At 44.4% G+C, this 26,398-nt stretch overlaps 7 protein-coding genes across 7 annotated transcripts; 2 read left to right on the top strand and 5 right to left on the bottom strand.

Moving 5' to 3' along the window:
• Window positions 1-10,119: 10,119 nt before the first annotated feature.
• IAQ61_010158 (uncharacterized protein) lies at window positions 10,120-10,764 on the bottom strand (the record flags this gene model as incomplete). The annotated part of the gene is made up of 2 exons (XM_003841486.1): window positions 10,120-10,683; window positions 10,738-10,764. The coding sequence occupies 2 exons, from the start codon at window positions 10,762-10,764 to the stop codon at window positions 10,120-10,122; spliced, it is 591 nt and encodes a 196-aa protein (XP_003841534.1).
• Window positions 10,765-11,324: 560 nt separating this feature from the next.
• Window positions 11,325-13,197, top strand: CCT7 (T-complex protein 1 subunit eta; the record flags this gene model as incomplete). Its single annotated transcript, XM_066098679.1, has 4 exons — window positions 11,325-11,370; window positions 11,441-11,613; window positions 11,680-13,036; window positions 13,088-13,197. The coding sequence occupies 4 exons, from the start codon at window positions 11,325-11,327 to the stop codon at window positions 13,195-13,197; spliced, it is 1,686 nt and encodes a 561-aa protein (XP_065951224.1).
• A 427-nt stretch (window positions 13,198-13,624) lies between these two features.
• On the bottom strand, window positions 13,625-15,718 carry IAQ61_010156 (uncharacterized protein; the record flags this gene model as incomplete). The annotated part of the gene is made up of 3 exons (XM_003841484.2): window positions 13,625-14,854; window positions 14,904-15,410; window positions 15,626-15,718. The coding sequence occupies 3 exons, from the start codon at window positions 15,716-15,718 to the stop codon at window positions 13,625-13,627; spliced, it is 1,830 nt and encodes a 609-aa protein (XP_003841532.2).
• Window positions 15,719-16,040: 322 nt separating this feature from the next.
• IAQ61_010155 (uncharacterized protein) lies at window positions 16,041-17,327 on the top strand (the record flags this gene model as incomplete). Its single annotated transcript, XM_003841483.1, has 1 exon — window positions 16,041-17,327. One exon carries the CDS (start codon window positions 16,041-16,043, stop codon window positions 17,325-17,327), a length of 1,287 nt encoding a protein of 428 aa, XP_003841531.1.
• A 687-nt stretch (window positions 17,328-18,014) lies between these two features.
• On the bottom strand, window positions 18,015-18,393 carry IAQ61_010154 (uncharacterized protein; the record flags this gene model as incomplete). The annotated part of the gene is made up of 2 exons (XM_003841482.2): window positions 18,015-18,339; window positions 18,389-18,393. The coding sequence occupies 2 exons, from the start codon at window positions 18,391-18,393 to the stop codon at window positions 18,015-18,017; spliced, it is 330 nt and encodes a 109-aa protein (XP_003841530.2).
• Window positions 18,394-19,337: 944 nt separating this feature from the next.
• Window positions 19,338-21,241, bottom strand: IAQ61_010153 (uncharacterized protein; the record flags this gene model as incomplete). Its single annotated transcript, XM_003841480.2, has 4 exons — window positions 20,472-21,241; window positions 19,898-20,415; window positions 19,556-19,838; window positions 19,338-19,499 (listed from the first exon to the last, which is right to left on the bottom strand). Exons 1-4 carry the CDS (start codon window positions 20,793-20,795, stop codon window positions 19,338-19,340), a joined length of 1,287 nt encoding a protein of 428 aa, XP_003841528.1. The 5' UTR covers window positions 20,796-21,241.
• Window positions 21,242-22,279: 1,038 nt separating this feature from the next.
• IAQ61_010152 (uncharacterized protein) lies at window positions 22,280-25,473 on the bottom strand. Its single transcript, XM_003841478.2, has 3 exons — window positions 25,265-25,473; window positions 23,360-25,193; window positions 22,280-23,305 (listed from the first exon to the last, which is right to left on the bottom strand). Exons 1-3 carry the CDS (start codon window positions 25,380-25,382, stop codon window positions 22,849-22,851), a joined length of 2,409 nt encoding a protein of 802 aa, XP_003841526.1. The 5' UTR covers window positions 25,383-25,473; the 3' UTR covers window positions 22,280-22,848.
• Between the last annotated feature and the right edge of the window lie 925 nt (window positions 25,474-26,398).

Genomic DNA, 26,398 nt, shown 5'->3' with positions numbered 1-26,398 from the left:
CTAGGAACAAGAAGTGAAGGTAAAGGCAGAGGTAAAGGTAGATTTATTTTGCAAAAGCCTTTTTTAATAAAGGATCTAAACCTAATCCTAAGGATAGGGACTATCCTTTCTCTATAGGAGGGGGTAGTATAATAGTAAGGTAGAATTGCCTGCCTATTATCCTATACTAAGTTAGGCCTAATAAAGGCCTAACTTACTAATATATATAGAGAACAGCTCGCCTATAGTTAGGATAGGCATGTTCTTCTTATCCTTTTATACAAGACCTATAGGTGTAGGAATCTTATACTTTTCTATATAGACACGCACTCCTATATACCTTTAAGTTGTATAGGATACCTTTTAGATACCCTACCTACCTAAGTTGTTACATTTTCCCTATAAAAGAACTAAGGGTCTCCTTCTTTATAATATAGAGGTAATCCTTCTAGTAACTATAATAAAACTAAAGCTAGTTACAAAGGGCTTAGTAAATATTAGGATTATTAGTAAGGATAGCTTCTAATTAAGTATAGGTCTTGTAGCCATAATAGTAGGACTTGTATAAGCGCCCTAGATATAGTTAGAACTTACTATAAAGAAAATAAAATTAAGGGGAACTTACTACTACCTTCCTAATAGTTATACTTACTAAAGAGATAAAGCTAGTTAATATAGTAATTATAGGGAAGTAGCTTTATAAAGCTACTATTATATTCCTTATTATTAGAGTTACTAGAAATAATAAAGCTACTAAGTAACTAGGTTTAGGGGGAAGTATACTAAGTAAGAAGTTAGTATAGAAGACGTTAAGGAAATATTAGAAGTACACACCTTATCTTAGTAGGCCTAGCGTGGGGTCTAACCGCCTTATAGTAGTTCTCTACTACTAATACTAGTAGTAGTAGATAAGGATATAATAGAGTGTATATAGGCTAGATTAATAGAAAATAAGTAGAGGGAAGGCTAATTAGTAGGGAAAATCTACTATATAATAAAAGTAAGTTTAGGAAGTTTATAGTAGGTAGGATAGCTATATTAGAACTTTTATAGTAGGGTGCTAAAATAAGCGTATAGATGCACGCGCGCGTACTACTTAATATATAGGCATGTTATAAATTAGGAAGGAATATAAAGATATAATAATAAAACCTAAAATATATAGTAACAAAGCCTAATATAGATTATAGAGGACAAAGATATAACCCTAGACCCCTAGAAAGATAATTTCACAATAGCTTATAGGGAAGGTTAGGGGTATGTAAAGGGCTTAGGCTTATGCCTAAGCCTAGGTCTAACACAAGACAGACTAAGTCTAACACTACTACTAAGTAAACACACTACACACCTATAAAAAGGCGTAGAGAGCTTACCTCTCCTTTAAGATACTAAATACTATTATTAACACTTATTACATTCTCCCTTAAGGCTAGTCTATAATAAAGAAGAAGATTAAAAAATTAAAGTAATATATGCGCCTTAGTAAAAGGGACAAGTAGTAGTATCTAGTAGAACGCTAGGAGTAACTAAATTAGAAGAGATATAATAAGGAGAAAAGCTATAAGTTAATATAGTAGATTATTATATACCTATACTAATAATTAGTAGGTAAGTAGCTATAGACTAACTTAGATTATATCTATAAAAAGTAGGCTAATATTAATTATTAAATTATACTTAGAAGCTACTAGAACTCTATTGAGGATATATAATATACTAAAGGAAAGCCTAGTAAAGAATTTACTATAAGCTATGCGATTACTTAGGTATAGGGCTCTAGTAGAATTTTGTATAAAATAATACGCAAAATCTATTAAGAAGGATTAGTTAACCTTATAAATAATACTTTTAAGAATAAGGAGGTAAGAGATAGTTAGTAAGAGTGTATTAGTAGTCTTATAAAAGATACCTATAGATAGTAATAGCTAAAGAGTAGTAGCAAGTTTATTATAACCCTTTATTATATAAATATACTAATAGTACTAGGTGTAAAGGGCTTAGGCTTATACCTAAGCCTAGGCCTAATATAAGATAGATAGAGTTAAACACTACTACTAAGCAAACACGGTTTACACCTATAAACAGGCGTAGAGGGCTTACCTCTCCTTTAAGATACTAAATACTATTATTAATGCTTATTATATTATCCCTTAAGGCTAGTCTATAATATTTTAGTATCTACTTCTAAATATACTATAATAGTAATAGAGATAGACGCGCTAGATAGTTACAATAGTTAGGTATAACCTAATATAATAGAAAGGCTAATATAGTAGGTCTAAGGATTAATAGAATAATAGGCTTAAGACTCTATAATAATAGCTATACTATATTAGTAGAATAAGGAAATACGCAATTAGATTCTATCCTAACCCTCCTCTAAGCCTGCTAGTATTAATAACCTGCTACCTCTACCTCCCTCTACCTTATATTACAAACCCTTCTAAGTTAGCTTACTATAATAACTTAGGTAGGTAGGGCATCTAAATAGTATCCTATATAACTTAAAGGCATATAGGAGTGCGCGTCTGTATAGAAAAGGATAAGATTCCTACACCTATAGGTCTTGTACAAAATAATAAGAAGAACATGCCTATCCTAATATAGGCGAGCTGCTCTATATATATATTAGTAAGTTAGGCCTTTATTAGGCCTAACTTAGTATAGAATAATAGGTAAGCAATTCTACCTTATTATTACACTACCCCCTCCTATAGAAAAAGGATAGTCCCTATCCTTGTAATTAGGTTTAGATCCCTTATTAAAGAAAAGCTCTTGCAAAATAATTCTACCTTCACCTCTACCTTTACCTTTACTTCTTGTTCCTAGGGCACATACCCCTATCTATAGCCTGCCTATATCTAGCCCTCTACCTACTAACTTTCTTATTCCTTTATCCCTAAATTTTCTAATATTTAACCTAATCTATCTAAAATCTTATAAGTACTTAAATCTTTATAATTAAACAGTTACTAATCTAAATTAGAACCTTTAACTATGCTAGTACTAGTACTACTAGGAGTCCTTCTAGTTGCCTATAGCGCTCTCTATATAAGAGCTATTAGGGCTCTAGCTAGGGGCAAGTTTAATAACTTTAACTTTAAGTTAAAGAATTCTAAGAAGTGCTAGTACTATATCTCCTAGAATAAGTATTATAATCCTATTAGTATCTAAGTCTAATAGGGTTCCTTTTCTAATCCTAATAGATTCCTTCCTTTATTAGTTAAGAGTACTCTGCCCTTAGGGGTGCCTTAAATAAATTTTACAGCCTAGTTACAAACCATTCTAAAGGGGATAAGGAGGGGGAGGCTATAATTGCCTATTAGAAGGATATTAAGCAGTTTAAGGCTACTATTTAAGAAGCTACCTAAAACCTAGCTAAGTGCGTTACTATTACTAATACGTAGACTAAGGGTATAGAAGCTACTAAGATCCTTATAGCTACCTATTACGCTGCTATATCTAATTTATGTTAGCTTTAGAATAGTATCTATATAATAGTCTTAGTAGTTAGGGGTATAATAAGGGCTATTAATAAACTTAAGGAGGAAATAGCAGTAAATTAGGAGGTAACCTTTATAGTATTAGCTAAGATAAAGGCGCTTATTAAGAAGCTATCTAAATCTATTCTAGCTCCCGCACCTGCTCTAAAACTAACCGCACTAGTTATCTAGAAGCTAGCTAAGAAATCTAGTCTAGGTAGTATTAAAGCTAATATAGAGTCTAAACTAGGTTCTAATAGGGAAATAGATATAAAATAAAAGAGGTTTCCTAGGGGTAGTGTCCTAGGAACCTTAAGAGTTCTAAGATAGGTCTAAATAGGATACAATAATAAATAATAGCAAGAATAATAGGAATAGATAGTAGTTAATAGCTTAATCTATATCTAAATATAATATATATTAGGTGCTATATTAGATATAATTATTATAAAGTAATATAAGATCTGCTTTGCCTTTTTCCTATGCTTTAATCTATTTTAGTAAGCTGCGTAGTAGACCTAGGTAATTTGGATACTATTAGTAGATTACCTATAATTTATAGGGAGCTCCTATAAGGTTAGAGGTAGGATACTAAATAGGATTAGGATTATGTCTAACCTACTTAACCTTATATTTTAGCTTAGATTAATATAATTTGTTAGCTAGGATTTCTTCTACCTCCTATTCCTCTATACCTTATATAGGGGTACTTAGGGGTTTTAGAGCCTCTTATCTAGGTAATAGGTCTTAGGGATCTTTATATAGTATCTTAGGAGAGAAAACGTTATAGATCTTAGAACTAGGTAGCAATTAGAGGTAATACGTATTTCCTACTTATTCTAACACCTTAAAGGGACCCTCCTAGTGTTTAGATAACTTTTAGCTAGATTATAAAATAGTAAGATTAGTAGTAGATAAATAAATATAGTTACTAATAATCTAGTTAACTAGATAGTAATAGTAATTAGTAGTAGAGCATATTTAGTCCTAAGCTTTTTCTATATTTTCTTTAGTAATCTTCTATATATTATATATCTAAGTAGCAAGGGATAAGGCGTCCTTATAGTTTCGTTTCTCTAGTATAGTAGATAGGGCCTTTTCTAGTTTCTAATACTAGCTTTACTTTAGTAAGGAGCTAAAGAGGAGCTAATATAGAGCTATACTAATAGATAAATAGAGAAGAGTACTTTAGGCACAGTCTATTATAAGTAATAACTTGCTCTAGTTATCCTAGTAATAGGATATAAAAGGCCTTAGTCTCTAATTAATATACTTATTTATAATCTTAGTTTGTCTATTAGTTTATTTATAGTAGGTAGTAGAGAGCTTAACTTTAGTGCCTATAATCTAATAGAACTTAGACTAGACACTAGATATAAACTAAGGGCCTTAATTAGAAATAATAGTATCTAGAGTGTGTCTAAATTAGTACACCTACTAAATAAATAAGGTAGCTATACCTTAGGCGTCTATAGTTTTATAGTAAGGGATAGTAATAGCTTGCTTTAATAGGCAATTAATAATAACTATAATCTAATTATAACTACGTTAATCCTAGGGAAAATCCTTAAAATTAATACACAGGTGTTGTATTAGTAGACTAGGGATAGGAAGGGGGTAGAGCATGCTAGGGAGTTAGTGCTATCTTAGGTGCCCTCTCCTATATAGGATACAGTTCTAAATATAGCATTTATAGGTAGTCTCTATACCTTTCTAGTAGTAATATTAGGCTAGAATCTAATAGGTTTTAGTAGCTAATAGGTGCGTAGTAGATACTTAATTATAAGCCTTATAAATTAGTCTAGTATATAGGACTAATCTAGCAGGCACGCAAAGTTAATCCTAGTAGAGAAGGAGTCTATTTTCTATCTAATAGTGCTTAGGCAACTCTAATCTTTCTATTAGGAATAAGGACCTATTTTCTTAGAGAAGAGTTTTAATAAGTTCTAGGGATCTAAGAGTTATAGGGTTCTAAACTACTATAATTAAAGCAAGGATTAGTAAGGAACACTTAGCTAGGTAGTCTTGCGCTAAGTTAGAGTTAATTTAGGGGTGTAACCTATCTATAGTAATTATTACTTATAAGCAATTATCCCTTTAAGTAGTCTTAAGGTTAATTATATCCTATTCCCTTCTACTTAGGATATTAGCTTAGGCGTTATAAGATCTAGGAGTATACTTAATTTAGAAGTTAAAGGGACTTATAACCTCTAGCTATCTAGCTTGCCTAGCACTAAGGACTTTAGTAGATATAAAGTACTCTAGTGCTCTATAGTCTATATATACTCTAATAAGGTGCTAAGTACTTATTAGGTTAGCACGCTATTTCTTAAAGGCATAGATTATTGCAAATAATTCTTTGTTATAGATTTCCTAGTTAAGTTTAGAACTAGTAAGGGTCTAACTAAAGAAGGATACAGGGTACTATTTCCTATTAGGATACTCCTATAAGAGGATAGCTATAATAACTCTATTAGAGGCGTCTATCTCTAGTTTTAGAGGGTACTTAGGATAGAAGTAAGCTAAGCTTAGGATTGCTAGCAGGGCATTCCTAAGCTAGTTAAAGGCTTGTTAGCATTCTAAAGTCTATATAAATAGGGTAGTAGGGCTCTAGAGAGTAGTTAAGGGCTTAGCTATCTTAGAGAAGTTTTCTACAAATTACTAGTAGAATCTAGTAAATCCTAGGAAGGACTTTACTCTAGTTATTATCTTAGGAGCGGACTAGTTTTAGAGTACTTTAACTTTATTAGGGTCTACCTCTAAGCCTTTATTAGTTAGGATATATCTAAGGTAATAGGTACAGGTTATATAGAATTCGCTTTTCTTAATATTAGCCTATAATCTAGTAGAACAAAGACGCTTAAGGACTTTTTAAACATAGTCCTTGTAAGTAGCAAGGTTTTTAGAGTAGATAAGGATATTATCTAGATAGGTGATATAGAAGTTATCTAAATAATCTATTAGTATATTATTTATATAGTGCTAATAGGTTATAGGTCTATTATATAGCCTAAATAGTAGGACTTTATATTTATAGGTACTATACCTAGTGCAGAAAGTGGTGTACTCCTCTAAGTTAGGGTCTATTTAGATCTTATTAAAGGTAGCATAAATATCTTATTTTATAAAGATTTTTACTTTAGCTAGCTAGGACAAAAGATTATCTATATAGGGTATTAGATACGCGTCCTTTTGCGTTAAGCTATTAAGCTTATAGTAATCTATATAGATCCTAAGGCCTCTATTTAGCTTCTTAATATATAGGATAGGAGAGGTAAATAGGCTCTAACTAGTCTTAATAAAGCCTTTCTATAGGTGCTCTTATATATATTCCTTAGTAGCCTAGAGTTCCTTAGTATTTTAATAATAGAGGGGACTCTAGTAGTTTAGAAGAGGTTCCTCTAGGACTATCTTATAGTTATAAGGCTACTAGATTAGAAGTTTATTAGCCTTAGCCTTATTAAAGACGTCCTAACAGGAGTTATAGTTAGATAGGAGCTTCTAATCTAATAAGGTGTAGTTAAGAGTATCCTATTTAGATAGGGTTTAGATCCTACGCTTAATCTTATACAGGCTAGTAGTAAAGAATTTATTAGAAGATTTTTTATATTAAAATAGAAAGTATTAGCAGAAATAGTAGCAATTTAAAATTTTATAGTTAGGGTAATAGTTAGTAATTAGACTAGGGTAAGTAGTATAGTAGGTTTAATAGCAGCCCTATAAGTAGCTAAAACTTTTAGTATACTATATATCCTATTAATTAAGCTAGGACTATTTTACGTCTAATTCTCCTCTTAATCCTAAAGGGCGTCTCTTTATAAGATGTTATAAGTAACTAGAGTAGATAGCACTTGCTAGTAGAGTTATACTAGAATTAGAGGTGCAGGGTTATAGGTTAGAGGATATTTCTCTAGCTAGATTAGTTAAGATTTATCTATATTAACTAGGATTTAGAACTATTTTAGCTAGTGTTATCTAATAATATAATCCTAAGAACCTAAGTCCCCTATTATATAGGGGTAGTTATACACCTTTTAGCTACTAACTATTATATAAAGCTAAATATAGTAGGTAACTAGGGAGGTAATCTAATCCTAGAACCCTTTAATAGTAAGCTTATATAGTAGCTTTTAGATAGGTACCCTAAGTATAAAAGAAATATTATAAGTAATTTTTAAATTAAGAAATAAGTAACCTTAGGCCCTAGTATCTACTAAAGCGTTTAGATAAATACTAGATCTACTAAGGTATAGGGTTATACGTGTAAGTAAATAGAAAATAATAAATAATTTAGTTAAGGAAAGGTTAGACAAGTTATATTAAGTTAGGCCTAGGAAGAAGGATCCTCCTAGGTATTATTATTTCCTATCTAATAGCTATCTAAATTAGTTAATTTAGTAGTTTCTTCTTTCTTAGAATTCTTAATAACCTATTCTATATCTATAGCCTAAATCCTAGGGGGTTTAAGGTAGTTACTAGAGAAGTGCCTAGGCTTTCTATAATTATAGCAAGTTCCTAGGGTTCCTATTATAGTAGCGCTAGGAGTGGCTAGCGTAGTAAATAGGGGTTAATTATTTTAAGGGGTAGTGCCCTATTATTATAAGTAGGGTATATATAGTTTAGCTATTAAAGGTCTATTATAGGGTTTCTAATTAGCGTCTAAATAGGACTAGTTTCTAGAGTGTTAGAAGGGCGTTAGTCCTTTTCTAGATAATAGAGTAGTTTATATAAGAGTAGATAAGGTAGGGTATAGGTAGTATTCTATATTAAAAGTAGTAGGATAATCTACTATAGTCTTAAAGTTATTATACTAATTTTATTAAAAAGCAAGGTTTAGTATCCTTAGGGAAGGTGTAATCTTTATCTAGAGGTAGTAATACTACTCTAATTAGGGTACTTCTCCTCTAATAGCAAGACTCTAGAAATATAATTTAAAAGTAGGGAACTTCTCTATATTAGTTATATATAGGCAGTTAAATATAGTCTAACTCTTAGCTATCTTATTTCTAGTAATAAAGTAAGTTTAAAAGAGGGTAATTATTTCCTTAGCTTTTTAGAACTAAAGACTTAGGGAATTAGATAGGTAATATAGCTTTAAGTATTCTCTTACTAGACCTAAGTAGTGTCCCTAGGCTAACGCTATCTATACTCTAGAAGAGGGGTAGTAATTAGTATTAATCTCTAGCCTATCCTAAATAGATGCTTGCTATTATCTAAAAGTAGGATTAGCACTATTACTAAGTATAGAGATATTTAGCGTCTTTTTAGATTATCTCTTAGCTTTTATAGTATATACTATAGGGTTTAATATAGAAGCTAAAGACTAGCTAGGTTAAGTAGTACCTTATATCTCCTTATAGAGGGAGGTGTTATATAACTAATTAGTAAGTTACTTTACTTATTTCTCTAACCTCTCCTTTTTAGATAAGGTTAATATATATTTATTTTTAAGGGAGGTATTACTTTAAGATTTCCTAGGAGTATAAGGTACCTTAAGAGATAGATAGGAAGTAGATCCTTCTAGAAGGGCGTTATTAATTAAGTCCTCCTTATCTAATTTCTTTCTATTAGTAAATAGGCTTTTAAAGGTAGCTAAACTAGATACCCTTCCTTTACCTTTGTCTAATATTTAGTAGTTAATAAGAATAATAAATCTTTTCTTTAGGGGGGGTTAGTTATAGAAGGATATTACCTTTGCCTCTAATTCCTCTAGGCTTTTAGTAGTCTCTAGGTGTCTACCTTAACGCAATCTAACGCAATTTTTCTAAAGGTAATCTAGTACTACCTATAGGTCTAGAAGTCTAAGCCTATAGGCTTTAGTTATTAGAAGTTCTAATAGCTATTCTAACTATAGAGTTATAGGGTTAGATAACTACTAGAACTAAATTAGTAGCTTAAAATAATAATAAATGCAATATTCTTAAATACTATTACTAGCTAGGATAATATTCTTCTTATAATATAATAACTTAGGTAGGTAGGGTATCTAAAAGGTATCCTATATAACTTAAAGGCATATAGGAGTGCGCGTCTATATAGAAAAGGATAAGATTCCTACACCTATAGGTCTTATATAAAAGTATAAGAAGAATATGCCTATCCTAATTATAGGCAAGCTGCTCTCTATATATATTAGTAAGTTAGGCCTTTATTAGGCCTAACTTGGCATAGAATAATAGGCAAGCAATTCTGCCTTATTATTACACGCTTAGGCTAGCGGCGCCCTATATTTTAACAATTACGTCTATACTATTTAAAGAGTACGTGTTAGTAGGGGCTTAGCAAAAGTAGCTAACTTACTTATATAGCTAACTTACTTGTAGAGTACGTTATATCCTATTATCTACTCTACTATTTAAACCTTTATGTCAGGCCATGGCGTGCGCGCGCATAGACTAACTCTAGGTTAGGCGCCTACATCTACTATTCTATTCGTGAATAATCCATTCATGGATTATACGCACCTTTTTAGTTGTTTAGCGCAGTGGGAATAGACACTGTGTCCTAACACTTTATTATAACTATATAGTTATATAAAAGGTAGCATAATTTTCTTATACTCTGGTATACAACGAAAGTATTATACTAATATACGTTAGTATTTTCTCACGATAACGTACTAAAAGCAAAGAGCATACTACCTAATTAACGATACTTCTCAAAAGAAGACTACAGGATCAGCCTGCAATTCGCTTAGACCTGGCAAAGAATCATGTATAACGATACAAAACACATCATGCGTGGAAGACAGGTTGTCTTGCTTGTCCGTTAGAGGCGTTAGCCTAACCTTACGCACAAGATCCTTGGCCTCAGGGCTTAGGTGCCGTATAAAGTCTAAGACAGGGAGATAGCCAAATGCGTGGAAATGAAACAAGTTCTCCGAGTACAGGACAGACAAACATTCATGGTATATCAAACGGTTCGTGCGGAGAACGTCGAGTCTTAAATCACTATCTGGATGCGGTCGGCACCTTCGATTCCATTTTCTACTCACGGCAGTCGAGTCACAGTCCGTATAGAGGAGAAATCGCCTGTCTGATGAAGGCAAAATGTATCGGAAAATCTCCCTTCGTATCTCGGACGGGATGCGGAGCATTGGTGGGTAGTGATCCAGTGCTGTAATTGTCTCTGGTATCGAGATCTGTTTCTCGACTGAATCTTTTGATGGGCGGTGCAGCCTTCGTAAACGAATGTCATCATTCGTGCTTGGCGTGAATGTCATCTTCACCACTTTTCAGAACAAGATACTTGCAGAAACTCGCTACCAGCGACTGACCTTCTCGGCAAGTGTCTTGGCTGGCATGGCTAGTTGACCATGTCCTCTGAGACAGAACAGACCAGCCAATGATGTCTTGAAGACAATGTTGCGCAGCAGAAAGAAGCTGTCGAGTGTGTCTTGAAAGAGTCGAAACGAACGCGTAAAGATGTCACAACATGGCACGACCTGCACTTCAAAAGAAGCACACAAGGACGAGTGTCTTCAATCGTGTGCGAGTATGAATAGTAAGCTTCCGAGGTCAGGGGGCCGGATCAGAGTCGGGCAACGGCGTTATTTCCAGGTCGCACCAAAGATGCATGGAAGGGCGGGAGAAGGTTACTGGAAGCTTGCGTTTGCGAGATGTTCGTGCCCTTCGGCTGGAGATGGAGAAACCTACATCCGGTGGTTAAGTCTTGGCGCGGGTCGTGCCTGGGAAAATTCCTAGACGCGTCTGCGGGGGAACCACAGCCAGCTGCGCAACCTCAAGCCTGACCTAACCGCCCCTCCATCCCTTCTCTTAGGACTTGTCTTGGTTATCTGCCAATTTCCTCGCCGTTTGTTGACCTAGGCTACACGAGGTGAATTTGCTCAATAACACCGCCAGCATGTCGTTTGGCGGCCAAACACCGACTATTGTGGTGTTGCGAGAGGGTAGGTGACGTCTGGAGGCACCTAGCTGGCTCCCTATATCTTTAGTCGCACCAGAACACCAGCTGATAAGTTGCAGGCACAGATCAATCCCAAGGAAGAGGCCAGGTCATTTCTAACATCAACGCCTGTCTTGCAGTGCAGTCGACCATCAAGGGCACCCTGGGTCCCTACGGCGGCGACCTGCTCATGGTTGATGAGAATGGCCGGCAAACCATCACGAACGATGGTGCCACCGTCATGAAGGTAGCTATCTACTGCCCCCATCATAATCATTACACACAAGAACCTTTATCTAATAAATGAACACAGCTCCTGGATATTGTGCATCCCGCCGCCCGAATACTTACGGACATCGCCCGGTCACAGGATGCTGAAGTTGGTGACGGTACCACTTCGGTCGTCGTACTCGCAGGCGAAATCCTCAAAGAGATCAAGGACTTTGTGGAGCAGGGCGTCAGCAGCCAGACTATCATAAAGGGCCTGCGCAGAGCCTCACATCTTGCAGTCAACAAAATCATGGAAATTGCTGTCAACACAGCCGAGGGAAACCAGCGCGACACTCTACAAAAGCTTGCGGCGACAGCCATGAGCAGCAAGCTAATCCATCGCAATGCTGATTTCTTCACAAAGATGGTTGTCGACGCCGTGCTCTCGCTCGACCAGGAAGAGCTCAATGAGAGGCTGATTGGTGTCAAGAAGATCACTGGTGGTGCACTCCAAGATTCGTTGTTTGTCAACGGTGTTGCTTTCAAGAAAACATTCTCATACGCTGGCTTTGAGCAGCAACCCAAGTCCTTCAAGAAGCCCAAAATTGTGTGCCTCAACGTCGAGTTAGAACTCAAGAGTGAAAAGGATAATGCCGAAGTACGAGTAGAGCAGGTTTCAGAGTACCAGGCTATCGTCGACGCAGAGTGGCAGATTATTTATAACAAGATGGAGGCGCTGTACAAGACAGGTGCGAAGGTGGTCCTCAGCAAGCTTCCAATCGGTGATCTTGCAACACAATACTTCGCCGATCGTGACATCTTCTGCGCTGGACGCGTAGCAGCAGACGACCTCGATCGCGTTTGCAGAGCAACAGGCGCAAGCCTTCAATCGACCTGCTCTGACATCCAGAGCAAACATCTTGGTACATGCGAAACCTTCAACGAGCGACAAATCGGTGGCGAGCGCTACAATTTCTTCGAAGGATGTCCTGAGGCCAAGACTTGCACGTTGGTCCTCCGCGGTGGAGCAGAGCAGTTCATCGCCGAGGTCGAGCGAAGCTTACACGACGCCATTATGATTGTCAAGCGCGCCATCAAGAACAGGAACATTGTCGCTGGCGGTGGCGCTGTGGAGATGGAAATCTCATCGCATTTACACAATTACGCCGACAAGAACATCCCGCACAAGCAGCAGCCTATTATCAAGGCATTTGCAAAAGCTCTCGAAGTGATTCCTAGGCAATTGTGCGACAACGCTGGTGTTGATGCGACGGATATTCTCAACCGCCTCCGTGTAGAGCACAAAAAGGGAAATATTTGGGCTGGTGTCGACTTCACAACGGAAAGCATCGCTAACAACATGGAAAAGTTCGTGTGGGAGCCCAGTCTGGTCAAGGTCAACGCTCTGCAGGCAGCCACCGAAGCGGCGTGCCTGATTTTGAGTGTTGATGAAACGATAAGTATGTACTTTGTATTCTGCTGAAAAGACATCGTTACTGACAAATCCACAGAGAATCAGGAGTCACAGCAACCACAAGCACCCAATCGGCCATTGCCACCGGGCGCTGCACAAAGGGCGCTCGGAGGAAGAGGACGTGGACGAGGCATGCCGCGGCGGTAGAGGTCTGAGGCATACGGGAGAGAAGGATCTAAGCCAACGTAGATCTCCCACAGCGTATTGTGAAGGAGCCCCACATATGCTACAATGATGTAGAAACATGATCATGGCCTAACATATTACGTTTTGCCGAACGGTCGTCTCTTATGCAATCACGCGGGATATTGAATCCTACATGTCTTGAAGCAACAATTGGTCTTATCGTCGAAGAATGGCTACTAAGAATATGGTGACCTAGTTTGCTATAGTTGGCCCTAACTATGAGGAGGTACGTTTTACTGATCTTTCGATCAAAATAGAGTGGTGTCGTGACCGAGATGCCAACGGTTGCTGCTGTGAACACGCTCATTCGTTCAAGATATAGGTCAAAATCTCCCACTTTTATGATATGCCCACGCCATACAAATTTCGATATGTCTATCACACTCATTCACATCTTCTTCATTCCGGCCTCACCCCACGCCATCCCATAGCTCTTCACCCTACTCCAATAAAACGGCTTATCATTCTTCAACCCAAACTCGCCCCAGTCATCTGACAACCGATTGTAACTCCAATACCCTTGCCAACTAAGTTTGTTATTCTTACTTGCGCGCCCCGCGTGTCCGATGGTTAGTGCCATTTTGTACATGTATTTTGGTGTTGCGCCTGCGGTTTCTATCATCAAAGTACCTTCTGCCTCTTGCTCTAAGCCTGCGTGTGGGATACAGGGGCCAGAAAGTCGCCATCGTCCTAATACAGCATCTTTTATTGGCGCTGTTGGTAGGGAACCGTGGTTTTTGTGCATGTTTTCAGTGTAAAGATAGGGTACCACGTCTGCAGGCTCCGAGGTGGTGAGGAGTGAGATGCAGGTTCCATCGCGCAGAAAGCGAAGATATCGGTAGTATGTCACGATGTGAATTGGAGAATTCCAAGTTAATGATGTGGGAGAGGCCTGGCCAGGCCGCATGTAATTTACCGTGCTAATGTAGCAGCCATTGAAGCGGATGCGAGGGCGGCGTTGAAAAAGGGTGCGGTAGTTTGGGTAGGTGGAGGGAACCAGGAGCCGGGTTAGAGAAAGAGGCGAAGGGGAAGCAGGGGAAGGAGACAGGTCTTCGCTGTCCGAGATGTCAATACTGTCCAACCCAAGGACCAGGTCGCCGAGTGGGGTGCCATCGAATTCGCACGACCATGTGTAATGCATGGCGGCGAAACCATATTCGTGCCCTAGGGTGATTCTTTTCCAAATGCGATCTTCGGTGGTGGTGAGATAAGCCAGTCGCTTGCATACTTGAGCCAGGTGAACAAATGAAGCGAAGTCCTTGACCGCGAGATGAATCAGAATCTCAACCAGAATCTCCTCAGGCAAGTGGGATATAGGACATGGCGGGGCTGGCGAGAGATCTGTTGGTGGGGCTTCACCCAGTATGCGTAGAGCAGACGCTTCATGAACAAGGGTTTGCACGGCAGGGGAGAGACCATGTAGGGAGTGGTGTGCAGTACTTGAGAGGCTGGTAGAAGCATGGGAAGGATTGCGGTCTTCGGCTACAGTCTTGGCAACTTGTGGCGCTGGATTCGGAGTAGGCAGTACCGCTGTGGTCGCTGATGGTTTACCCTTGCCAATAAAATAAGAAGGAGGGAAATGCTTTGCCTTGTACGTCTCGTGCACTCTCGAGTCGAGCTTCTCATGTCAACATGGGTCATTCTGGTAATTTGCGGCTCACACTTACCCGGAACGCTTTTCTGTACAGGCTCACGCTATCGCCCAGACTACCTTGAGACTCCTTCTCTACAGCCTTCTCGTAGTGCTCTAGCGCGGAATTTGGCTCCTGATTTGCCTCGAATGCAGCAGCCGTCTGAGCACCGGTTTTATCCAGCCTCCGACCATGCTGTTTCTCACCGAGGTTTTGGTAGATATGAGGTGTTACCTCGTCTGATTCTTCTACGCTACGCTGGCGGGTGTGGATGTGGGTAAATGGCGCGGTATGCGGTACATGACTCCTAGGTTTGCTTGAAGTGTCTGTGACTTTGGCTGAGGATGATGTTGCCTGGGCTTTGCCCTTGGTCCTGGCTGTGACTTCCTCTCTCCACTGGCGACGGAAAGACTCAAGCTCCGCTTCTGTGCTGTTGGAATCGTGGTTGTCGTCGTGTTTATTGGTGGTGGTGGTGGTGGTGGTGTTGATTCTGCTGCCGCCGCTGCTATGCTGCTGGGGGTCCATTTCTAAGCGTGGCGGTGGCTAGCTAGTGCAGGTCCGATGTCGCGAGGCTGTCAGATAGTAGTAGTAGTGTGAATGACGGCAATGATAGTGACAACAATGATGCATGTTCACCGCCGTCAGATGCGTGTGACTCCAAATGTGAAGTTGGTCCCTGCACAGCCGATTGACTGGGTTGGCGATCGGTTAGCGGACGCGAGGTGTGGAGGTGGAGAGAGAAAAGAGAGAGTACTTACCTTACTACGGTTTGCATGAACTGGGCGAGGCCGATGGCCGATAGGGCGATAGCGAGGCCGGGGCGATGACGACGGACGGGACGAATGGTACATTATGTTAGCTGACTAACTCGGTCTGGTATGACGCGCCCAAAAATTGCCATTGAGACGGCCTCGTTCGCCCGCCGCCTTCCTCACCACAGTCGTCCTTTCACCATCACCACTACCACCACCAACACTACTCTTCTGTCTCTGGGACCGCGACGACCATGCCCACATACCGCCCGTTTCGTCGCCCCGTACAGACATTCACCACAATCTCCGCCGGTCCGAATTGAGGTAGTCAGGCTCCAGAACCTGATCTACATAGACTATATACACACACACACATACATACAGACAGACACTTCTATTCACAACCCCCACACACACACACATGGCCACGGCCACGCAGCGGGCCGACGAGGCCACGGCCAGGGCGGGTACTGCAGAGGTGACGCTGGGCCAGAAGATGCTGTCGGCCGTGTCCGGCAGCATCCTCACCTCCTTGCTGGTCACGCCGCTCGACGTGGTGCGGGTGCGGCTGCAGTCACAAGAAATGGTCGCGGCCAGCCAACCGTCACTCAATTCGCGCGCTTTGCATGGTGCAAGTCTTGTTCAATTCCGCGATATGCCCCCAAACATGGGCATCTCGGCCTGCTGTCGTGAGGTCTTCTGGATGAACAACAAGGCGCCCTTTTGCGTTGCCGGGCCTACACTGGCGCCCATCAACCCCGCCGATGTCGCGTGTGCGGTCGAGCAGGTGCAACGGCGGACCATCAACAGCACCTGGGACGGATTGCGTAAGATTGCCCAGAACGAGGGCCCCCGGACGCTCTGGCGGGGCCTCTCACCTACGCTGGTCATGGCCGTGCCAGCCAATGTCATCTACTTTGCCGGCTACGACTGGCTGCGCACGGCGCCGGCCTCGCCGCTACGACAGCACGTAGCAGACGCCTATGTACCGCTGGTCGCGGGTGCCACGGCTCGGGTGCTTGCTGCAATCGCCGTCAGTCCTATAGAGATGTTCCGCACTAGAATGCAGGCTGCCAACCACACTGCCACCGCCGCGGGACACTTCCGTGAGACCATGGACGGACTGCGCGACATGGTCGCCTCACAAGGCGCATTCAGCCTATGGCGGGGCTTGACTTTGACACTGTGGCGCGACGTACCATTCTCGGCCATATACTGGTGGGGCTACGAAGCCACACGCGACGTTCTGATCGACCAACGAGGAAGAAGAGAGGCCAAAAACCATGGAAGCGAGTTCCGCATCGGAAGCGCAGAGGAAAGAGTCCGCCGACGAACCCGGTCACGCAGTCAGGAGGATCATAGAGCCACGTTGATTGACAGCTTCATTGCGGGTGCTGCATCAGGAGGTGTCGCTGCTTTTGTAACCACGCCCTTCGATGTAGGCAAGACACGGCAGCAGGTTCTCCGCCATACAGGAGATGTCGTCAAGAAAGCTGCCCAGATGGCACGCCCTGAGGAGCAAGCTATGCCTCGATTCCTCATGCACATTTACCGCGAGCAAGGTCTCCCAGGCTTGTTTAAAGGTTGGTCGGCACGATGCCTCAAAATTGCACCTGCGTGTGCTATTATGATCAGTTGTTATGAGTTCAGTAAGAAGGTGGCTCTCGATATGAATGAACGAAGAGAACGAGAACGAGAACGGGCATGAGTGAACGGACGACTGATACGGACAACCCCAGCCTCATACATACATGGATCCTCTAAATGGCTCCAGGCGCCACTGGATTATGCGCCTGCTATCTTGTATTATTTCCTTGCGAAAATGGTTTCGCTTCGGTACGGGTGACTCCACTCACACTTGCATGCAACGGCGTTCTACCATGGGCATGTATTACTTGAACTCAAAGATTTTAGAGATGATACCATCACGTTTTCCCATGTGAGCAGAGACGCATATGCTATTACCTGGTTTCTTGCGCGAACCAAAATAATTCTACACCAAAAAAAATCTGCCATGCTACGTTCCCCTCCATGCTATGTTCCCCTCCATGCTATGTTCCCCTCCATGCTATGTTCCCCTCCATGCTATGTTCCCCTCCATGCTGCGTTCCACAATGACATGTCTGCCCAGAGTTGGAAGTCATTCACGGAACATAATCCAACCCTACGGGCACGCCGAGATCTCCCGTGTCTTGATTGAGAACTTTCAACACCGCCTTTCTGCCTTCCCCACTGCCCTGTCATGTCATCTCTATCAATTTGCCAAAAACTGTCCGTCCCGCAGTCATCACTACAAACCAAACTCTTTGCGTGAACCCGTCCCTGTACACCACAAAGCTCTGGACACTCAACATTTGCTTCTCAACCGTCGCATCTACTGAAAACGCTACTATTATCAGAGTGAATCATCGTTTTTACAGGACTGGTCATAGGCGGGGAGAGTGGTTTCGATGAATTCGGCGAATTTGTACAGGTCGACCAATTTGAGACATGTAGACGAGGAAGATCCTTGGCCTTTTTCCGTCCACCAGAGTGAATTGGTCTGAGTGGTACTATCGCGTACGAGACGTAGTTGTCCTGGTTTGTTTAATCCAGTGGCTAAAACGTATTCGTCTCCTTCGCCAGTAGGGTTTGCGGCAAGTGGGATGCGACGAATACTTCCCCTGTCTGTGCCGTGGCTCGCAGTCCAGTGCTGAAGTATATCTTCCCTTCTGGTTGTGCTACAGCCACGGTCATTATCATATCTCCTTCATCGTTGGGTACCACTACTTCATTGCGCCGGTATCGAGTTCGGTCCGTATGATACCCTGCCCTGTCGCAAGGTGGGCAGACCTGGTGGGGGCCGCGTAGGCAAGGGAATAGGCGTATATAGGTTCAGCTGGGGACTCTGGCGTAGATTTTGAGCCGAACGATTGGAGGATGCTAGCATTTGTACCAGAGGGTCTGAGACTGCGTAGAGATGTGCGCCAGCGTCGGATAGGGGTATTGCGGTGGCCTACGCCGGTATCGAGGACGATGAGGTTGCCGGATTGAGCAGTGGCAACATTCAACAGACACAAATGAGAATTGGTAACATTTTGAACCAAGTATCATCAGGGCAAGTAAGAACCCCCGTCGTAGTTTTCAGAACAGAGCTCTATTTCAGCAATTCGTGTACCTTCGGGCCTACTGCGCTAGAAGACTTTTCCAATTTTTTTCCTGTCAGCACTTGGACGTGGCTGCTGTCAGTATAGGCAGGTAGAATCCGCCATCCCGCATGATTATATACGCGAGTGTAACCGTCTCCTCCAAGTAGATTAGTCTAACACACTATCTCGCGTCCTGCAGCATTGCGCATGCGTTGTCGCTGGGACCAGATACTCCACGAATACGACATATCTCTAGAGAGGAGGCCAAGGCCTGGAACGGGTACCTAGAAGTTGAGTTTGTAGCATTGCGCAAGCGGCGGGCTTCATAGCGGAGCTGCCGCTTGGGAATTACAGTCATGCAGAGTCGTCAGTGATTGGCCGATTCAGGAGAAATATCACAGGTTAGTGCCATTTCCAATCTCTTTGGGAAAAGAAGAAACAAGCAGGACTTGTCTCAAGGTGTTGAATTTGGTGTCTATACATGGGGACTGGGCCTCCACAATCTTTGGACGCGGGTATCATAGTTGAAAAACCAAGCTCAAAACTCCAACTATGCAGTGCAACATTCATCCTTCACAACTCCTAAACGCTCATGGAATGATTGAAGGATCCTTGGGCCAATTGGCTGCAAACGCTGACCATGGCGTTCCTCGCATAACTTTATTGCCCTTGTCGTCCGTAATGTATAGTTGAGGCTCGTAGCCTTGCACTGATGCCCAAGACCAGAACAGCCGTCTCCAATAGCAAGTGACCTTTGTTTCTGATCAGCGCAACGTACTGTGAGAGAATCAAGCAGGGCACGACTTACTGCAGCGGGTGTCAAATATCGTCGCGCAAAGGTCTCGTGACTATTCCTCGCAATCTCCTCAGCTTCGTTATCGTGGGCGTGGTAGTACTCCATGGCCGATTCCAGATTTCCAAAATTTTCTGAGGCTTCAATATAGTTTGCATCTGGCCCAGCGAGGCGCATGAGGTGCGTATGAAACTCTTGCCATTCAAGAGGATGGGTGATCAATGCGGAGCGACACAGCTGTAGATACTTGAGGCGCCCAGAGTACGATGTTCCCTCGGTTTGTATGGTGTACTTATAGCTGGAACCCACTGTTAGCCCCATGTCCTGCTCCACGGCCCAATCGCCCTTTGCGCTTACCCGCAGAATTCACGCAGATTCATGACATCCTTTGTATGTGGGTCTGAGGCATTGTTGATGACCACAGGTTTGATATCACTCCATGCCTTCCCTTCACTAACGCGCACGAGCTCCGACCTCAACTTGGCCATTTTCACCTTGCCTCTCCACACCACTCGACTGTCCTTCATCGCCCACGGAATTTCGGCCTCTCTTTGCTCAATCTCTCGGCGAATGCTGTTCCAACTCGGTGCGTGGGTGTAGTTCCACGACCAGTATGCGTAGTTGGGCATCATCCAGATATCATTGTACTCACGTCCCTCCTTGCGAGTGTAGCCGAAGAAGACTCCGTGATCCTTGGATCTTCGGGGCAGATCGTCGAGTGACAGAGAGAACTCGATGTTCGGCACAGCTGGGTCGGAAGTGGGAAGGGTAGTGAGAGCGCGGTCGATCTGTGCAAGGGTGCCCAGTATGCGTTCACGCTCGTTGCCGTTTGTGACATAGCATTGTTCGGGCTTCCCGGCATCTATAACAAACAACTGGAGGATAGGTAAATAAGCAAGCAGAGAGCAGTAGCAGATGAGGTAGGACATACTTCACCCTCAAATATCATGAGCCTCAACATGCATCTGCCTTCACGAATTGCAATATCTTGCACATGTACCTTGCGGCCTTGTCGGCGGCTGACTGCCTCATCAAGACTGTGGTACAGCTTGGGAAAGGCGGAATCGCACTGGTCATGGCTGAGTGTATGTACATTGGCATGAAGATTGGCATTCCACTGCCAGTCCCGTGGGCCGACGGTGAAGTAGCGGGTGTTTGATTGTCGCCATACAGACCACAGCTGAGTGGTGATTACAAAAGTGGAGACATAGAAGAGAAGGTGGGCAAAAGAGATACGAAAGCCCTTGTTGATCATGATGGCATAACGAATGGACGACGGGGGCAACCGAGAAGACAAGACTTGGAAAAGGACGTGTGAGGGAAGGGTTGGGAGAGAACAGAAGCAGAAGCAGAAGCAGAAGTACGAGAAATAGACAGGATACGAGAACAGAGCGATCAGACGATGCTACCTACCACACTACCGTACTATTATGTGCATGGTAGGCCTCCACTGCGGCGGGCCAGCCTGACCCTGACTCTCAATGGCGACCTGTAGATGCGAAAAACTAGCCCGTTCACAGCTGGCGTAGGGGTTGACCAGTTGACAAACCCCTGGGCAGACGGCGCGCGCCATCCAGACAGGGCAAGTGGCGGCTGGCGGTTAGGTTTGTGCTTTACCCTATCAGAGGGGGCACGGAGCAGCATAAGATAGGGCGCATTGGTGTGGGCGCGATGGAAATCATGGATAGGATCCGAAAGCATCTGATGATGTTCGGAAAAGGATGAAAGGAGTGGACGCCCTGGCCGCCTCGCGCTCAGCATGGACGGTGTTCTTCGACGCTCGGGCGCCCGAGCCACGCTTCTCCACTACATACACAGCTACTATGTACTTGACATACGGTACATACTAGTATCTACTATGACAATATGTAGAGTATCGCACTCTTGACCGAGGCCGGTGTCTATCATCCTGTACTGACTACTTACTCATCGGCTTCTGTGCCATGCACATAACCAGGTTTGTAAAGAGATATATATATATATATATGTAGTTATGTATTGTATATACATGTACATATTACATGTATAGCAACAGGGGCCGCGTTGATCGCTCATCCCCACCGACAGGACAGTTCTTGGCCAACTACAGTACCTTGGCACTTGTATCTAAGTACACAGTATGTACATACATACATATACACACACCTCGCATGCAGCACAATATGTGACATAGAATATGTAATCACAGACTCTCACAGATGACAGTTCCACGAGCATCCATGCATGTCACAACGCTCGCTATGGGGGGAAAACAGTCCATCATCCAGGTTCAGCAGGTTGGACGATCACATGTGGATACCGTACCTATAGTGGACAAAATTTGCAATCCACCCCCTCAAGGATCGACACGGCCATGGAGTATGCACCGTACATACAGTAAGGTACAATACAACAGGTATAGAGTAGGTACATTCAACACTCTGTCGGTACCAGACCCTGTAAGCGTCCCTGTGCAATCAATACAAGCTCATCTGGGCTGGCTAAGCATGAAGCTATGCACCAACCAAGACTCGAGCCACGTAGCCAAGCCCAACCGCTCTCTGCTGCCATCCGGCGCAAGCCCAAGGGTCATCAGCTTCTCGTCTTCTACTCTACACATGTACACATACTATTCCTAGACTTTGCCCGCTTGGGTTTACGCGTTGCAACGTACATACATACTACTACACCGAGTGCAGTGGCACATTGTACACGGCCTGTTGTGGTTGCGAGCCCCCCCCCCCCGCGCCCTGAACAGGAGCCGAGGTTCGCCAAAAGCTAAGTAGGATGCAGTCTAGGTAATCATTATGCCTGAGGGCAGTCTCTGCAAAGCAAACGAGGAATCACTGCGTTGGGCATATACACAGCACTGTGATGAGCTGTTCCTTTCCCTCTAGAGATGATAGTGCACTTACATTGCCATGGTCAGGTACTTGGGGCAGATGGAGCTAGGTAATGAAGGGTTTGAACTTCCTTAACAGGGCACTGTGCTAAAGTCTTGGGACTTGCTATTTACCAAAGGCACCCGATTTCGGTCCGTATGAGGGCACCTCCTAATAGCCTGCTAGCCTTGTCCATATCCATCCCCGCAATTCCAGGATGCAAAAAAAAAGTCATAAATATAATACAATAGACCCATTGTGGCAGGCTTCGACTTGAAGCGTGTAAGCAAGCGACCTTGAAAGCATGTGTGCTATTGATCATGGCGTAAAAGCGCACATCGTGACTCTCGTATCATCCGTACACACACATCATCTGCCCAAGCAAATAAATAACGGGACAAGACACCGTGACCATCGCACGTTGCCGTTTGCTCAATGGGATTACGCTCATTGTAGACCCGCTTTGTTAATCTTCACAGTATGGGGAATAGGCTGGAGGATACCCTTATTGTCGAGTGCGCCTAGGCCCATACCCGTGGACCAGCCCATCTTACTCAGTAGAGCATGACCTTTGTTCTCCGGGCCAAGTGCTGGAGCATCTGCTCCCACCGTCTCGCCGTCCTTGTACCCAGTCTGGGGTTTGTTTCGTGCACCTGTCCGGAAACTTCCGCCTTTACGCACACCACCTTGACTGTACAAAGGACCTTGTAGACGCTTGAGGAAGCCCTTGTGCCGAATGGCAATGTCAAACTCGTCATCAGTATAGCTGTGTGTACGTGGCGTTTTCGATAGGACAGTAAATCTATTTTGACCATCGCCGCGCGAGCAAGATGTCAAGTTGAAGAAGGAGGCTGCGTGGTGAACGGTCGCGCGCCGATGAGTGTCCATGGGAGGCAAGGAAAGGCTACATCCACTTAGCTTAAACTGTTCACTGTGATCTCGAAGAAAAGAAACTTACGTTTGCATGTCGCCTATCAGGAACTCGCGAATCTCTTCAACAACATCCTCCATAGTCACCCCGCCTTGGTACTTGACCTTGAGGTTGGGGCTCTTGCCTTTTCTGCCCAGCAAGCCTTGTTGTCGAAGTTCCTCGCGCTCTGCCTTCTTAAGACGCTTCTTCGCCCTATCATTCTCCCAGGCACTCTGTAGCTGTTCGTTTAGATCTGGATCCTCCAACTCGGGCGGCATTTGACCCCGTCTTCCCTTCTTCTTAGGTCGCAGTGAAGGGCGCTCGGTGTCCATGATATCAAAGCCTCCGTACGGGTCCATGGCAAGTGCGTCAGCCAAGGCAGATGCAGAGGGAAATGACGTCTCGCGGTTGCCACGTCCACGAGATTGACGCGCTCTCTTCGATCCTGAAGTATGACCACAAGGACTCGGTTTGGCACTGAACGGCACGTCAAATACCTCATCGCCGGCATAGAGCAGAACCTCGTCAGAGCCTAGGCCAAGCTCTTCCTGCCTCTGTAGAACTCGTGCTATAGTTTCGTCGTCGAATTCTTCGTCATCGTGATCGGTACCTTGTTCCTCGTCCCCGTCCGCAAACTCGCTTGAGCTGCTCTGTTGCTGTTCACGCCTCTCTGCATCTTCTTCAAACGCGCGTACCAAAAGCTTCTCAGAGGGATTCTTGAGGAAAGTACAAGGCAGCCAGCGCGCGTCATCTGTCACATGCCCCTCGTACACGCAGAGGTATTGTGGGCCGTTATTGCGTGTGCGCTTGGCGAGAATGCGAGCGACCGTGTCCATAACATCTGATGATGTGCTGAGTTGCGAAAGATCGTGAAGCATATCGGAGTCCCAGCCGTCATGGGGTTCCTGGGGTTCCTGGGACTTGTGCGGTTCATGGTAAGTCTTACCTTCTTCTTTTCCGTGCTCCTCTGCGCCTTGACTATCCGAGGCTGACTCCCAGTCATTGTGACTGCCAGCGTCAAGATCCATCTCGCGACAAGCGAAGCCAGATGCTGTCGCGGCATCAGCAGCCAGACCAAAATCCTCTATATTCTGCATATAGTCGTCCACGGCGGCATCTCGTGGGTTCACATTACCACGGAGGAAGGCATCCATGTTGGGGCGATCTTGATTGGACAGCCATCCAACGTTTGGCTTGCTGCGATGTTGCCACTCAGTCGTGGTGCCTTCCCACGCAGGCCTGCCTCCACGGCGCCTTTCAAATTGTTCTTGCACAACAGCGTCGGAATCCGAGGCCGACTCTGGGCTATCTTCAGCCGAAGCTTTGATGCAGACTCTGGTCGCGGTGGAAATCTCGTCTTCCCCTTCCACCGAGACGGTTGTGTGCGCAACAGTAGAAGCCACAGTGAGCTGGGGCGGGCTGTTTGCTATCCTCGGTCGGGTGTCGTCAGCTCGGGCGACAGATGTGGGTGTATTCTTAGGCGACTTCACGGCAGCCTGCATGGCTTCTGTCCGAGCTGGCTCGGGAATGATGGCTGGCGCAGGCGGTTCCTGGCCTCGTCCACGGAAAACCACCTCGTCTCCACTAGAGGATGAAGTTGAGGGTGTGGGCGAGGGACTGCGCAATGCCATATGGGCCATGGCGGCGGCGTTGTCAGGCGGGGCAGATGAGGAGGAGGAAGCTGTAATGGGCTGGTTGTCGGTTTCGGTATCAGCAAGTTCGAGGGCCGTGGGCGCACGCTCCTCGATTGTGCCTTCTAGACGGCCAGCACTGATGAAGTGTATGGGCATGTGTCGCAGTTTCTTGCCGGCTTCGTAAGCAGCCGTGCGGTGGCTGGACATCCAGCGGGCCTCTTGAGCGAGCGATAAGTTGGGTGCCATGGCTGCGGGGGGTTGGAGGGGGTATTGTCAACAGCCCAATCTCGTAGAAATGGGAAGGAGCGTGCAAACATACCCTCCTGGGCCTCTTCTGGTGGCCATGGCTGGAATGAGTGGCGAGTGGCCGGCGCACGACGTGCAGGTGTGTATTTTGCATGGCCCTTGGCTTTGGTTCTGGCCTTTTTCCGCGACATGCTATGCTGGACTGGGAGCGTGCAATACGTGTAGTATAGTCAGTCGGCAGGGGAGTGGGATGGGAAGAGTGGGTTGGAAGACGTCGTTGTGGCGGTGTGTGGCGGTGTGTGGCGGTGTGTGGCGGTGTGTGGTCGTGCCCTCTTGTGGTGTGGCGTCCGTAGCCTGGCCCTGGTTATAGTACAAGAGTATGCCCGTCATGGATTCTGGAGGTTTTCGAAATGAGGGCAATGGCAATGACCTGATAACGCACAGCATGATGCGAACGAACAGTACAAAGTATGTACTTGCTATCCACATGTACAGCCCTAGCAACTGCTACCGGTATAGGTAGAGTAGTAGAGTATCCATCTACCCTACTACGTTGGGCCAATCGTTCCTGTCCATGGCCACCTGACGGAGCAACAGCTGCCCCAAAGCAACCAACGATGTATTCTACTGTACACGACTTGTGACGAGGGTGCGCACAAGACAAACCATCGCCGTGCCTGCCCCCTTCCTTCACTGCACTACTGCACTGCACTGCACGGCATACGGCATACGGCATACGGCATACGGCATACGGCATCATTACCATAGCCTGGACTGTTCGCCAGCACAATGCCAGTCGTTCTTCGTTCTGTTGGATACTAGAGTACTTCTACTGTGCAGTCGTCAGGGAGTGACACGGACAGCAAGTCAGCTGATGCGCCCCTCCCCCCCGCCGCAAGGCAAGCCCTCGTGCGCCTCATATGACCTCAACCTGCACTCTGGCCAGACCTTGCCGCCACTTTGGTCGTGGCACCAGCGCCAGACACCCCCACAACACACACCCCAACCGCCGCCCTCTTCAAGTACATGGTTAGCCTCAACTCACGCTGCAAACACCTGCTGCCCTAGACAGAGGACGAAGGACGAAGAACGAAGAACGCACGTATGCAGGTGGTAGGCCAGCTCCAGTGTTGGGCGCCCTCCTCCATACCGGTACGGTAACTGTCCCTCCATCTCGGACCTCCGCCCCGCTCCCGCCTCCGCATCT

Source organism: Plenodomus lingam (genome assembly GCF_022343315.1).
Source record: "Plenodomus lingam strain CAN1 chromosome Unknown contig_8, whole genome shotgun sequence".
Classification (NCBI taxonomy): Eukaryota; Fungi; Ascomycota; class Dothideomycetes; order Pleosporales; family Leptosphaeriaceae; genus Plenodomus; species Plenodomus lingam.
This window is presented reverse-complemented; position numbering and strand designations above follow the sequence as displayed.